At 44.9% G+C, this 12,335-nt stretch overlaps 1 protein-coding gene across 1 annotated transcript in view; it reads left to right on the forward strand.

Annotated features, from left to right (window-relative positions):
• Nucleotides 1-12,335, forward strand: part of CTNNBL1 (catenin beta like 1) — a 1,235,052-nt gene that overhangs the window by 694,265 nt on the left and 528,452 nt on the right. Inside the window, exons 8-9 of the mRNA XM_069652387.1 lie at nt 3,325-3,397; nt 8,128-8,186. Of these exons, the coding sequence (XP_069508488.1) occupies nt 3,325-3,397; nt 8,128-8,186 (132 nt within the window). The remainder of the gene's footprint in view (nt 1-3,324; nt 3,398-8,127; nt 8,187-12,335) is intronic.

Consider the following 12,335-nt stretch of genomic DNA (forward strand, 5'->3'; position numbering starts at 1 on the left):
TTACATTTTTACCTGGAAAGAGTGTGAGCCACTCTTTCATGTATTTTTGGTGTGTTTTACTTTTGTTTTCTTTGGTTATGGGGTTTTAAAACAACTCCATAGGCATCATCTTTTTCTTGTGCGTCACCCAGCACCTTTAGTGCAGTGGCACAGGGGTGTCTTTCAGACTCCCCAAGGTATAAATACCTTCTCTGGGACTGACTACTGTCTCCCAGAGCATGTTAAGTTAAATTTACTTTACTAGGCTCTTTAAATTTACAGACCCAGCACACACTATCTTCCTATAGAGTGCTGGAGGGGTTGCCTAGCATCCACTAAGTCAAAACACTCATGTAACAGTCAAATGTTACCCTTTCCTACTTTAAATGGCTGGTGGCAGTGGTTTAGATCAAACTACCATGATTTTTCCCGACCACGAACAACTGTAGCTAAAAATCGGGTCTGCCATGTTTTTCAATATGGCGCCCAAGACCCATCTGTAAAAACAGACTCCGGTCGACTTTTTTCGCCATTTCTTTTAGGAAAGGTCCTTCTTGTGTTTTAACTCTGCGTGCCAAACCAGGTTTGGTGTCTTTTGTTCGTTGGCCTTTGGCGGGCTTCAGTGCTGAAGCCCTCCTCTGGCGCCTGAGTGTCTGGGGTGGACAGGATGTTTGGGAGGTGCCCCGAAACTCCCTCTGCATAGTCTCCTAGGAGACCCAAATGCACTCTGACGTGAGTGGCTGGCTGGCTGTCCGGCAAGGACAGCCACCCTGCTGTTTGAGTGACAGCCAGGCTGGAATGAATGGGGGAAAACTGTTTAAAAAGCAGGTTTCTGGGACTTGGAAAGCAGAGTCGACCACTGGAACGAAAGAACCGAAGACTAGCTGAAGGAAGACGACTGCTGCAACTCCTGGTCCAGTGGTTGAAGCCCTGCTGCAGATCGGAATTGCCTGAAACTCCAAAGGTAAAGTTCTTCCCTTGAGTTTGGTGGGAACAACCAACTTGCAAGTCACCTGGACACCATCTCCATACTGGTCGAATTTTTTGCAGAGTGCTGTCGAAAGCCGGATAGCCAGTGAGAAGGATACCAGTTTGTGGTCTTTAAGGCACTCACACCGCACTCGCACCTTAAACCAATGTTTTGCCAAGCTTGTGGCCTCTTCCCTGGGCAGTGCAGGAAGCTCCCGACCTCCTCCTTGTTCCCACGACTGAAGCTCAGGAACATCGAGATCTTCAGGAACTGTCAGGAGCAACTGCCTCAGCTACAGCTTTTCTTCACTTCCAAGGTACTTTGCAAACTTTCCCAAACTTTCCCAACTCTGAAGGCTTGTCCTTCCCTAAACCAACATCTAACTTTTCGTCTGACCAAATCCTTCTAAAAACCGTGGCAAAGACTTAACCGTTTACTACCAGAACTGTGCTATCCTTTACAAGACTCTGACCCATTGACCTTGGTCCAGACCTATTGAATTGAATTGCTGGTTGTAGTGAACTGAAACTATTTGCCCTAACTTTGCAAAGTATGTGGGCTATAATTCTATTAACCTTGACTTTTTACCCCTTTTAAAAGTAACTGAAGTGCCATTTTGCTCCCACTTAAGGAGATCTGAACTTGTTAAGAAACTTATTGGTTGTGTATTGTAGTATATTAGATTGTGATATTGAGCTGCTCTTACTAGTGGAATGTTTTCCAACTGACTGTGTAAATAAATGTATATTCTTTTACTAAGAAACCTGGAGTAAGTATTTGTTTGAATCACTGTGATTGCTAATCCTTTGTGTAACCTATTGTAATGCTCACTTTACTCTTGAGATAAGTCTGGCTGTTCAGCCACTGCTACTAGAAAACTGTGTAGTACAGGCTTGTACCAAAGGTGAAATTGTACTGACACTTGTAGTCTTAATTATGTGTAGTGTTCTCAAAGGGTACTGCATGTGATTCTGCCTAACACAACCCACCAGCCTTTGTTCACACGTTGCTACCAGAGGAAATAAATGATGTATTTAAGGGAAGAAGGGGTGGGGAAGTACTGTATTTTGTTGTTGTTTTTAAGTCAAAAGTTCAATTCGAGCATCAGTGAAATTACCTTTTTTATTAGATGGCACATCCAGGACTTTATTGTAATGTTTTGCAGAGCATGATAACTTGGGTTATACTCTAATCATGTATACAACAACATATTGATTATGCATGAGATTGATTAAAATTAATATTGATTCAGGCCAAAATGTATGAACTCATTATTTGGAGTCGGGTTGTTTAATTGATTAATTTTGGTGAAAGAAAAGCATGGAGTGTCTGAGGAAATAAGCACTCTGTGGCCACAAGTTAAAATGCGTACAATATTTGGACAGTATCCGCTAGGAACAATTGTTTGTTTGGTTACTGCCTCAGTTCCCTAGCAATAGGGGTTTCCCTTGTGGTAATTATTGGATTGTGCACATGGCCAGTCACCAATGCACCAACGTCTTGTGCGAATTTTATATTAAGAATTCCATCTATTTTTCTACATGTAATCTGTCTCTATCCATTCTCTCTTCTTCGGAGTACATCCTTAATATTTCACCTTCTACAAAAAGGTTACGCAGGTATTGTTCAAACAAAAACATTTTTTGCAGAACTCTTCGGTTTCCCCATTCTATTCTTTTGTTGGTTATCCAGTCCTTTTTTTCATGGACTTTTAGGACTGTAGTCCTGCATTTAAAAAAGAAAATCTACAAGGTCTGGATGACCTTCACGCTTATGGAATGGGGAAATGTGACAGAACTGTCTTTGTCATTAAAGTAAATGCTGTGTGTGTTGCTAATGTAATAGGGAGTTTATGGAGGGCCACATTTAAACCTTCTCAGATTTCCCTGCAGCTTAAATCTCCACGTCCAGCCTGAGCCATTATTTTCCAGGGTTGGTTATATGGTGAGAGGGTGAAGAAATCTGACCATGCAGCGTCTATGTAGCTCACAGAGTGAGCCGAGCTTTGTGTTGGCATTCAGTAACCGATCTAAAAATAGCTGTGAACTATTGCACAGAGAGATAAATGTTGCACGGTCCATCTGCTGTATGTAAAGATTATAGAGGTACTGTATTTGATGAGGACAGTAAAAAACTTTGAAATGGCCGCTGCGATCCTGAGCATTTTCCCCATAATGGCATTCCTGTGGTATTTAAGATTTTAGCGATTTATTTATTTTTTATTTTTTTATTTAAAAATAGGATTTGCATCACAAATCCATATTTTATTACTTTCTGATTTGGGTGACATGCCATACACTGTTCTCATTAAATGCTCACTGTAGGTCCTTCCACAGCTTATTATGCATTTTTCTTTTCATTTTTTTTATCTTCAGGCAAAGATGCCTTTTGACGCCAACAAACTGTATTGCAGCGAGATCCTGGCCATCCTTCTACAGAACAATGATGGTGAGCAAGTAACAAAGGCCAGATATCTCCTCCTTCATTTCACCCATCTGTGTGTTTCCTCTCATGCCTTTCTTTGGGGTCACTATGCATCTCCTTCTGATTGTTCTCTGCTTTTTTGCCTATGTCCCACATCTTCATCTTTCCTCTCTTCACTCAACCTCCTTACTTTCCTGCTTGTCGTCTTTAGTTGTCATGTCCTCCTGAATCACCACCTCCTTCTGATGTATCACCCCCTCTTAGTTTCTTACCAATTCCTCCTGAAATGCCACCACCTTCTGATTTTCCCCTGTTCTTCTCCCCAGTCCCCTTTCTCTGTTGTCTTTTCCAGCCTGTCGTACTCTACCAGCCTCCTTCTATCCACTCAAACTCCTTCTGCTTTTAAAGTGCTCCTGCTCCACACCTCCACTCTCTCCTGATGCCCAAACCACTCTTGTCCGCCTAACACCCTTTGTAAGTGTCTGATGGCCCCTCACCCGGGACTGTCCTTGTTCAACTACTTACAGGGGTGCCATCAAATGTTGGCATTGGATTGGTCACTTGTAATTTATATAGGTCTTCCTCATTGCTCTGGAAGCCCCACTCCTTCCTTTTTTTCATCAGAGCCTTCATGAAGTTTGTCCGCCATCATGAAGTCGCAGAGTACAAGAATGCAGGAACATGCAGCTTTGTGAGAGTCGAATGTTCTCATACGTGCAGTGGCTCGCATATGTCTTTCCGCATTCCAAAACTGCCCTACGTGTTCTTTGTATGTGGGTCATCTGTGCTATTCTCTTAGACTTGCTGGAGACTAGTGTCTGTTCTCAACTTTGTAATTTATTGATAACCAAATTCTTATGGCGTTCACTTGATCATGGGAAAGTAGAGACCCCAGCACCTGCCTTTGGGACTTAGGCCAATGCCATCTGTTTGCCCATAGTGACAAGCCCCTGCCATATGGTTGGGGTTTGATGTGATGAGGTGGACTAGGTCTTTCCTCCCCAAACAACCCCAAGGCCCTGCATCACTGGGCAGTTCAATGCACCCTGCTCCCATGGTCAGCCCACCCTTCCCCTAAAAGAACCGTAGGGGACTGCAGTAAATCAGAATCGGGACTTGGGCAACAAGACATGGTAACAGTCTTATTTTGTCAGCTTTTAACAATCTTAACCTGTTAGCTCTGCCTACTCTAATTAAAATAAGGTGTTTATCAGAATGTCCGTAAACTAGTAACAAGTCTCCATCCAGAATCCTATTCTAACGTATCACTGTCCCAGTTCCTCAAAGAAAACATCTAAATTGCAAAAATAATAGAAGGGCTTGCAGGGGTTTTGGGGGTTGAGGGGTAGGAATGGACCGACTGGCTGCTGTCTTCTGACCCCACTCCCCCCTTCTGTCCCTTCTCAGCAAAGGGTTTTTGCTCACAGATCGAGTTTATGAAATGTAACTCCTGGGTGCTGGGAACTCAACTAGGAATTCTAGTTCAAGTCTTGCTCTGTCTCATCCCACTCTGGGGTTCTCAGTCTTCCCTCCCACTCTAGTGTTTTCTTACTTCTCACATCCTAGGGTATTTGCTGTCTTTTCCCCCACACAGAGCATTCTCTTGTTCACTTGCCCTTTTAGGATGTTCTCTCTTTTTCACCACTCCTGGGCTCTACTCCTGTCCAGGATATCCTTTTACACTCCCTGCTCTGCGACTTTTCTTGGCCTCCCTACCCAATCTCGGATACCTTCTGTTTCTCCCCACTCTGGGGCTCTTGTTGGTTTCAGTCCCCACTCTGGGATGTTTTTTTTTTTTTCTCTTTTGGCTATGTTGTGAACCAGAAGTAGTACTTGGACTACAATGGTCCATGTTTCAGTGTGATTTATTTAAATTAAAAGAAAAATGCCTATCTGACCATATTGATATGAGGGCAGTTCCCTATCTTCTAAAACAAAAACTAAGGGTGCTCATTAAAGTCCAAAAATAGTCCTGCGTCCAAATCCTGGTTACCTAACTGGTCATACCACTTTAGAAAATTAACTAGAAAGAAAAAGGGAGGCTTGCACAATAGCCTAGGAATGGGCTTCTGCCTGACCCAACTCGTTGATGATTTGGAACATATGGACACAGTTCACAGCCGTCGTATAAAGTTAAAAATACAAATATCCTCTGTATGGCTTTCTCTTGTCCCCTTTGGAAAAGTACAATTCTTCTTATAGTACTTTTCTCAGATTTTTATCAGTGTTCAAATCCCTCCAGGATAATTTTAAACACACTTCTCTGTATCCCAACTTCATGACACTGGGACTCCCCAAATTCCTGTGGCTCTTTGGCAGGGTTATTGGTGCTCAGTCCAATTATTAAACATAGGGCTTGTGCCCTCTTTGGTATTCCAGGTTCCCATTACAAAGTTGGCTTGGTTAGCCTTATTGCAGAATGTTTATACTCCTTTCCCTCTGTTCAACTTGGGACGTATGTCTGTCCTATTTGATCAGTTACTCATACGCTTGTCAGATTCACCCACCTTGGTATAAAGCACACGCATTCCTTTCACTCCTTTTTAGATGGGGCATGCATGCATGGGCTCATTCAGTTCTCCTAGGCTCTCGTACTGTGGTCGGCTTCTCCAGCCTTGATCTACAGTGTTTGTATCTCTGTCACTCTGTTTTCCCTGGGTTGTGTGCCTGTTCGATTTTCCCAGACTCTCCTTCCTTTGTTGGTTTCAGCAGTCTTGGAAACCAAAGTTCCTAGCACACACTGGCGTCCTCGCTTTGTGAGCGTTCGCTTTGCAGTCGGTTCTCGTCTCGTTGGCAAAGGCACTTGCTGTATGGAGCTCGGGGGCCGGGCTACTTTCCTTTCTCTGGACTCGGCGTCAGTTGCTGGCTGCTGGGCCCAACACTGTTCTCGAGTGGTTGCGCCACCAGGAAAGACAGTTTTCCTTCCATCTCTGTCACTCTCCTGACCGGAACCTCTTGCTTAGAGCGTCTGCTTCTCAGCCTCCAGCTAGTGGATCTCGCTTCTCCCACACCACTGCTGGCTTTGTGGCTTGGCATAGCTCTGCCCCTCCAGGATGTCATCTCTACAGAGGCTCGCCTCTGCAGAGCAAAGACCATCCTCTCTCCGTAGGAGTCTCTCCTCTATTTGCAGTCTGCGTTGCTATTATGCATTTTGTCATGAAAAAAAGAATGATATCCATCATCTGTTTATGGCCTTCAGATGTTGTTCAGCATTACCTGAGGTAAATAGCGTGAAAAAACGGTCTTTGTTCCTTATAGTCATAACTGGAGATACCGAAGTCTTTACAACACCCATATAGGCTGAAAGTCTGTTATGGACTGGGAGTTCCTTATTGGAACGGGAGTCCTTGTCCCCAAGAGGGGACTCGCCTCCAGTGAGGTCCCACTTGCCCAGACCCATAGGGAGGGTCTTGCTTATTGGGCTCACCTCCCTAGCCTCAAAGAGAATGGCTCCCCTCTGGGAGGAAGGTGTGAATTGTCCAGATTCGTAACAGCTGCCTCTTTCCCTTGGAGCTGCCTACTTTTGCCATGCTCCTTGGAATGCAGGTGTAGTCGGACCAGTTTGCCAGTTACTTTGTAGCCACGGGTGCAGCTTTCAGCTCCTCTCTCCTTCGGTTTCCCGAGGTCTTTCTTCCTTGGGTTCAGAACTTCCAAGTTGATGCAGAGTCACTTGTGCAACCTGTCAGTCATGCTCCATGCCAGCAGGCAGAAGCTGTCCCTCCTCGCTCTTGCTGCTCCCTGGCCTGTGTGGACCTTATGTGACAGGTCAACTGGGCTCTGCCTTGGCCATGCAAAGCCGCCTTGCATCACTCTTGCAGCCACTCGTGACTGCTCCAGCCAGCCTGCCTGCTGCAGCGTCTCTCCTGTCTCAGGTGTGCTTCCCCGGACGGACTGTCGACACCAGCCTTCTGTCTCTCACCAGGCATGCCCCTTCCTTTCAGGTTGCTGCTATTCAATGCTGGGGGGCTTTCCAGAATTAATCTGTGGTTGGTTAGCCGCAGTCCCCACCTCCAGCTGGCTGGTTTCTTCGTTACTCCTCTGTCTTGACAGGAGATTGGGCGCAGGTAAAGTCAGAAGCCAAGCCAGCCATTGAAAAAGAGTGTAAATAGTTATTAAAAATCATAGCCCCTACATTTCCTACAAAGTAGTTATTCGCTCTAGGGGAGGGATGGTGACTTGTACCTTCATTGCTGTCCCTGTCCGCTGATGGGAAGTTGCCCCCAAAGGGATCCTGCTTGCCATGTCCCCTAAGGGGTGTTAAGAGTAGCAGGCTCACATCCCAACTCTCAAAGGGGATGCCCCCCCCCCCCGGGGGATAGGTGACGATCTCTCAGCCCCACTCCTACTGTATGTTCCCTTTAACCCATCTTGGCACTCTCCCATCATTTGTTAATCTTTTGAATTCAAGCCTTTCCCTTGGTCTTCCCCTCTGATGCATTTCACTGTTCCTTCTCCTTTGATTCTCTCCCTCATTGTCTCGCTCTTTCACCATTTAATGTGTTTTTAATTACTAGATTTTCATCCTCAGTCACACATTTTTTGTCCCTATCGATTTAATTATTTCCCTAACTCTTCCGCCAATTTCAGCACTTTCACCCCTCCCTATAGACTTTATCAGTCTGCCAGCTCACTCGTCTCCTTACTCTCCCTTCTTTGAACCCATCAAGCCCTTGAAACTTGTATTACTTCCTAACACATATACATCAATGTTGAAGTACTGCAAAATCTGATCCCCTTCCTTTTTTTGTTGGCAGAAACACGGGAGCTGCTTGGTGAGCTGGATGGTATTGACGTGCTGCTTCAGCAGTTATCGGTGAGCAGAGCACTGTAGCTTGTCTGGGGGCGGAAACCTCAGCCACATGTTTTAATTACTGGGGGGGGGTGAGTGGGCAGGAGATCAGTCTTCTGAGAGGATCCTGCTGAATCAGCGGGGTTAGTAAATTATGTGTATGCCTGCCAACTGGCACGCCTTAGGAGTTCTGTCGTTTTGGGAGGAAGACATGACAAATCGCTCATTTAACATGTGGTTATGTGCTGCAGAGGTATGTTTTATAGCAGTGCATATTTACTGTGTGTGAATGTTGAAATGCAAACGTGCAGTTATTTAAGTTTCTGTTCATGAATCTGTTGTATTCTGCTCATAACACCATGTAATGGATGCCACCAGGGGGAGAATAATCAAAGATGAACATGCCCTTGATCTCTTGTGCCGTCGGCCTTGACTGCTTTTCTGTATACCCTGTCAGTGAAATGCCTGGAGTAAAGAGTTGTCTTTCCCATGTCGTTGAGGGTTTTGCTTAGCGTATCTGTTAAAGAAGGGCATTTTCTTGGAGCCTGCCTATATAGAGCCTAGTTTGGCACTTGAGTGGGCAAGAAGAAAGATCACTCATGATGGAGCTCTCAGATGGCCATGTACCTCAACTCCCGGCTAAGGCGCTTCATCTGTCAAGGCCCATTCAGAGGCCTGGATTGGCAGCCTGGAGCAGGGGTGGAGGAAGCTTATCAAAGATGGAGTTGCCAAGAAGGTCCTAAGCCTCAAAATCTGCAACATCAACTTGTCTCCAGCACACATTACTCACCAGCAATTGACTACACAAACCAGGGGGGCCATGCGAAGTGCAGTTGGCAAATGATCCCTCTCTTGCTCTTTTTCACTTGCTTGCTTGGGTTGCTCTGCTCCTTATGACCAAAATGGCAACCACACTTGCGCAGATACTCTGATCTTTTTCATCTCTTGCCCAGTCCACCATTTATACAGTCCCTCTACTACCCACTCATTGTACATCATCTCACCCTCTACACGTCGCTCACTACCTGTTCATTTGTATTTATTTTTGGTCACTACTGGCCTAATTGGAAATACCTTTGGAAAGTACTTGCCTGTTTAAATCTTTTTGTCACAGCCAGCCGATTTAAATTGGTGTATTTGATACCAGTCACTTTTACAATTTTGGTTTCAACTGGACGACTTCATGTTTTGCCCAGTTAAATATTTTTGTACTCACTACTGATCTATTTACATTTTCTTGTTTTCAGCGATATTGCTCATTCATTTAATTTTTTTGGGGTTATTATCGACCCAATTATATTTTGTGTTGCTAAGCACCCTATTTAAATTTTTGGGTCACTATTGACATAAATGTATTTATTATTGATTGCTACCAGCCTAGCTGTATCTACTGTTGGCAGTGTGATTAAGTCTCCTCCTTAGTTCTAGGCACTTCCAAGGTGCTGACTCAGATGGCCGGCTGCCACCTTGATCCAGTGGATATTGGGCCTGGACTTGTATAATTTATTTATGTATAGATTTAAAGGCCACAGGCATCAGGGCACCAACGTGAAGACAAAAGACAAACAAAAATAAACAGGACACACCGACTTGAAAATACGATGAGTCTGTACTAATGACTACTTAAATACGATGGTCTTCAGTGCCCGACAGAACTTTGTTGTTTTGTTCTAGTCTTAATGCAATTGGGAGTGCGTTCCAGATCTTGGCGGCTCCAATGGGGAAGGATCTACCGAGTCCGTAGGGTTATGCTATTGATCCGACCCTGATTTCCGGAATGCCGGGATCTACTAGGAACATGTGGGCAGATCAATGATTTCAACTAGAGAGGAGCTGTTCCAAAAAGGCAGCAGTGTACCACTGTGCTAGATTTGAAAGCAATCCGATCTTCCACCTTCAGCCGGTGTAAATATCTTCTACTGGCCGAGATGTGTTCGCCTCTCGGTTTGTTTTTAATAATGCGCACGGCACTATTCTGAACTGTCTGACATTTTGTCAGATAGGCAGTGTTTGCCCCTATTAGTAGCGCGTTGCCGTAGTCCAGCTTTGAAATTATGGTAGCTTGGGCAATAGTGGCGCAGTTCTGATGTGTCTAAGCAGGCGTAGATGATACTGACAGTTTTTGTTTATTTGATTTTCAAGGGATTCAGCGCTCAGTGAGGATTCCAAAGTGATGCCTAGGGTTTTTTCTTTGCCTAGAACCGGGATAGACCTATTCTTGATTTTAAAGGTGCTAATGTTTGTGCTCAACTTGGCGCGAGCCTGCCAGGAGCTGAAAATGAGGAGTTTGGTTTTACTGCTGTTTAGGCACATCCAGTTCATAGCCATCCATGCCTCAATGATGTCATAGACGCCTGAGATTTTACTGGAGTCCTTGGAGTAATTGCCACTCAGCTCTAGGACCAGCTGAGTGTCATCGATGTAGTTTGTAAAGAAAGTACCAGTGTCTTCCAATAGGGCGCATAGAGGTCGAAGATAAAGGTTGAAGAGCACAGGTGACAAACAGGTGCCCTGTGGCACTCCACAGCTGATGGGGGCCAATGACGAAAATGCATCACCCCCATGGAGTTTGGACATTCGGTTGGCAAGTAAGGAGTGAATCCAATCGCCTGCCCCCTTTGAGAAATGTCCTGCCTGTTCGAGAGATCGCAGTAGCTTGTCATGGTCCAGTAAATCGAACGCAACGGACAGGTCAAGCAACGTCAGCACTCCAGCTTTCCCTCGTCCATTAACTTCAGCAAGTGAGTCTGCAGGTCGATGAATGCCGTCTCTGTACTTAGCGCTTACCTGAAACCTAATTGTTGTGCATAGAATATTCTTATCCTCAAAAAGCATTGGAGTTGCCCTGTTGCACACTTCTCGGGGATTTTATAGTTTGTGATTGGTCTGTGGTTACTTCGATCATTTGGGTTGAAACTTTTTTTTTTAGCAAGGGGGTGTGACCATCACGACTTTAATGGCTTCTGGGATGTAGCTGTCTCTAAAAGAGGCATTGGCCATGCGGGTGAAGAACGGATTGAACAGTTCTTGATGTTCCAATATGATCCTAGGGGAAGGATATTTTCGGTGCCTGAGGTCGGTCGCATTGTAGTCAACCGAACTCTCATATTAGAATTTGTGACTGGAATGACTGCAAATGTGTCCTGTTCTGGTAGCTCAATATAGTTTGTCTGAGGTCCTGAAATCGCAGCAGAGTGGGACAGTGCTTGCCACATTTTTTTCTCTGGCTTTGAGCTTTTTAGCTTCAAACACACTTTGCACTTATGCACAATCTGCAGCCGTGGGCTGGACGGTAATGGTATTGTTTATTTATATAGCGCCTATACACAGGCAAGTGTTTAAATGTGCTCAAGGAGGATGGGAAACATGGGGGTGGGACAACAGTCGCTCGGAGCACTTGAATTTCTGAGGCGATAATATAGTAAGTGCGTAAAATACATTTAACAGTTTGAGATACAGCGAATGGGTTTTAGAGCAATTCTGCAGTTTTACCAGTGCAATTGAGGGTGAAGACAAGGGAGAACAGACGATCTTCAGGCACTGTGTGTGCGGATCGTGCAAGTGCATAGATGGTCAAAGGTAGGGTGAGGTCCAAGTGAACCCGGTCGGTGGAGACTGGGGTAATTGCAAAGAGAGCCACTCTCTTGGGTTATTTCTCAAGTGCAGTGAGTGTGGGTGGGGTGTAGGGCCCTGAGGCAAGTGCGAAATGGCCAAGGTCTTTGGCTTCTCGAGTGATCTAAGGATTTCAAAGAGTTTGCCTGTAGAGATTTGTGCACTATTAATTTGATTGTCATACAAATATTTCTTGGTGTTTAAGAGGTTTAGTTTGTATATTTTTTCTGCTGCCTTCCAACTATTTATATCTTCTGCCGAGGCAAATTTTAGCCAAATGTCAACCAGCATCCTTTTATCATTTTTAAGGCGTTTAAGTGATGGTGTGAACCATTTTTGGTGGCCTGGGTTCCCTTTGGCCAATTTGGAACAAATAGTGGCTATTCTATTCACCAGTTCCTGAAAGGTAGATGAAAAAGCGAACAAGTGGGAATAATGAGGATTCCCATGCGTCATTGGGCCGCCCATTCCTGACCGCCTTTCCCGTATCCAAGCCCCTTGGGGGGAACTGGGCAGATGACACTAGTACACTCCATCTTGAACTGAGAACCTAATGCTCTC

Source organism: Ambystoma mexicanum, chromosome 3p (assembly GCF_040938575.1).
Source record: "Ambystoma mexicanum isolate Mex_15411 chromosome 3p, UKY_AmexF1_1, whole genome shotgun sequence".
Classification (NCBI taxonomy): domain Eukaryota; kingdom Metazoa; phylum Chordata; class Amphibia; order Caudata; family Ambystomatidae; genus Ambystoma; species Ambystoma mexicanum.